Raw genomic sequence first — 3,270 nt, 5'->3', positions numbered from 1 at the left:
AATTTATAGTTTGATTTGTTTTGCTTTATAGTTAACACGGTCCCGTGCAGTTTGAAACCATTTTGTTGTAAATTTCTTAAAATCCGCCTCGTTAGAAAATTTTCTGAAATAGGCTTCTATAAAGATATAATACAAAATGCATAAATTAAAACAATAAAACATCATTTCTAAAGAGAAATACCTTTAAACGCAGCAGTTATGGCTAAATTTTGAAGCGAAATTTTATTATCAACATTTTTCCATGTTATTTGGCAAGCAACTTCATCGATGACTAAACGTTTCCAAACAGCTCTCACAAATTTTCCGCACTCGGGGATGCCAATCAAAAAGATTTCGTTTTCCTAGAAAAGTAAATAGAAAAGGTACATTGTATTAAAGAAAAGTGGCAGATAGATATTTTATCGCGCATACAATTATTTTAACCTTCTCCGCATCTCTTTGAATTTCATCTTCGAAATGTAGGAATTCCTCTTTTGTTTCAAAAGGAGTCTTTGGAAATGCCGTTTCACGATTACTTGTTGCGGTCTTCTCAGTAAGAAGTCGCCTAATATTTAAAATTTCTGTTAATAACCTTGTTTGAGTTTTGTTGTGTTCTTCATCCAAGTCATGTAATTTGCGTTTCAAATTTAAAATATAGAAACAATAATTGTTTAGCATTACAGATAATTCTACCTAGTTATGAATGAAGTTATTCCCAAAAATTTTTGTAATAAATTCAAGAAAGGATAGAATGTTGAATAATTAAAACTCGAAAGCACATTTTCATATTTACATAATGTTTTCCACAGGTTTAATCCATGAGTCCAATGTTATTGAAATTTGGAAATTTCAAGTGATAATTTTTAAGCCGAAACACATTTTGAAACTAATTTATTTTCTTTACGTACCTTGATTTTCATTTTTTAGGCAAATTATTTCTTTGAGGCAGGTATCCATTTTAGATTCCAAATTAGACGGTTTTCCTAAAAGCACTGCAAGTCTTTAATATGTAAAGTATTATCTATTTATGTAAATTAAGCTTACCTGTCTTCATCGAAGATTCCAACGAAGTCAGCGTATTTAGAGGAAGCAGAGTGTTTATTGGAGTTATTTGCGTAGTTTGCTTTTGAACTGGTTGAGATTCCTGAATCATTGTTAAAGGCAAAAAATGGTTCCTGCCCAGTTGGGAATCTTTTAGGAAGTTATACGTTTTTTCAGACATTATGCGTTGTGTACGAGAGGTACAAAAACATTAACTGGTCCAAAATTACTTTACAAAAGTAAACACTTTTCTTTTAGTTGTGAACAAGAATGAATTATTGTTTTTAAATCATATAACAGTGAATCAGAGCATTTTATATTTAATAGGCTTGACTTTAAGGGTATTTCAAAATAATCTTTTAAATTCAACACTTCATTTGAATGAACCAATTTATCTTCGTAAATTGAAAAGGACTGGATCTTAAAAATTTTGCCGTCAAAAATGTAAAAATTGTCTGGGAACTTTTTTGACCAAAACATATTGTGACTGGTTACGGATAATAGTTCGCCTTCAGCGTTTATTTCCAAACTTAGAGTTGAGCATTCTTCTCTGGTGACTTGCAGGCTTTGCTCAACGAGAAGATTATATATTTGAGACGCAACAAAGTTTCCCTTCCTAACCATTTGCTTGACTTTATACAAGTGATTCTCAAATTTAAAGGCACTAAACGTGTCCAGGTTTTCACGAAAATTTAGAACTTCGTCAGGTAGATGCAAAAGGCAATGAAAGTTATATTTGAGCAATGCTATGTCATAAAGATCGGGTACTTCGTTTATAAAATCAGTAATAAGTTCCCTCGCACAACTATTGTTAGTTAAGCAATGGCTCTTATGAAGTAAAATCCTTATAGCCAAGCTCAATTTTAAAAAATGCTTGTAGCGAAGGTCAGATAAAATATCTTTTAATATGACAGGACCAGTGTAAATTAAAAATTGTCTAAATTCAACAGCTTTCCATCTGTCTAAGTCACAAAATTGCCTTGGTTTTCTCGAGAATTCTTTTGATATATTTGGTTTCAATAAAAGTAAACGCTGTTTTAATATTTCGATCTTCTCCTTTGTTAGAGAATATTTCTTCCGTCTTACGGAAATCCATGAATTAAGTAGAGTTTTAACGACACCCAGGCAAATAATGTACATGTAGTCATATGCAGTTTGAGTCACAATATTAATAGGTAACTGCTCAATAGCCATTTTAGTCATTACGTTATGATGGTTGGGATCACATCTATTTCGGAACTGCTCATCAGTTCTAAGCATAGAATTTTCCAACTCATAAGTAATCCTATTTTCGAAATGTTTGCCTTTTTGTTGGCATTTTATGCAACTAAAGTATGCGCTATGACTTTTGACACCTAAAACAAAGGATCTTGCTGGTGCGTCGCATATAACGGCCCTGAATTTTACTTCATAAAAGTTCGATTTATAACTAATCCCTTCATTAATTAATTGGCAAACTTCTTCAATGAAAAATTGCAAATACTCATTAACATTTTGAGGCTTACTTATACCTTCATAAGTACCTACCATCAGTACAACAGAAGTGCCGTGAATTATTACTAAAATGGGCCATGCTTGTAATCGCGAGCTCTTACAAAGAGGCAATCCATCTATATTTATATTAAGAAGGATTGTTCTATCCTTAAAAACATTACCTTCTAAGAAGTCTGTCAAACAATCGATAAGTCCGTAGTGAACATATTCACCTGGTCCCATTTTTCTAGCTATAATTTCGTTAGGGGTTTGTTTTAACGTCCTAGCATCTGCTGGCAAGTCAGGTATATTTGATTTTAGAACTTTTAATAAACCGTTTAAAGCAGCAGTTGTTATGTTATGTTGTACAGCCCATTTTGCCAACTTAGCGCGAGTATTTGCATTAGGGCAACTAAGCCCAACTTCGGGCACATGGTATCGTAATTCTACAACTGAATCTGAATCATATGTAAGATCAGTCATTTCTGATTCTTCATCAGGTACTAGCAACTCCGCCGCTACATGATGATCATCAGTCGAAGTTTTTCTAAGTTTGTCAGATTCCACATTCACCGCTACAGGACGTTTATCAGCCGAAGATTTTCTTTTCAAAAGATTAATTACCTGCACTGCGGTTTTGCGATCATTTCTCCTCGACATTGTAGTTTTTAAAACTAAATGGGCTGATTGTATATGTACATATACTTTAATTAAATTAAGTAATGGTTTTAATGGAGGATGGTTCCGTGCGCAGAAGTGGAAAACTTTTGACTGCCA

At 33.0% G+C, this 3,270-nt stretch overlaps 1 protein-coding gene across 4 annotated transcripts; it reads right to left on the bottom strand.

Annotated features, from left to right (window-relative positions):
• On the bottom strand, positions 1 to 2,859 carry LOC118743622 (the record flags this gene model as incomplete). 4 transcript variants are annotated; one of them, XM_036476386.1, is given in 5 exon segments in its annotated part: positions 1 to 116; positions 182 to 341; positions 412 to 593; positions 888 to 971; positions 1,024 to 2,859. In XM_036476386.1, coding segments are annotated over 5 exon segments (717 nt in total). In that variant the 5' UTR covers positions 1,202 to 2,859.
• Between the last annotated feature and the right edge of the window lie 411 nt (positions 2,860 to 3,270).

The sequence above is a fragment of the Rhagoletis pomonella genome, unplaced genomic scaffold, assembly GCF_013731165.1.
Source record: "Rhagoletis pomonella isolate Grant_MI unplaced genomic scaffold, Rhpom_1.0 Rhpom_scaffold_00007, whole genome shotgun sequence".
Taxonomy (NCBI): domain Eukaryota; kingdom Metazoa; phylum Arthropoda; class Insecta; order Diptera; family Tephritidae; genus Rhagoletis; species Rhagoletis pomonella.
The sequence above is the reverse complement of the archived record's forward strand: the minus strand, read 5'-3'. Positions and strand labels throughout refer to the sequence as shown.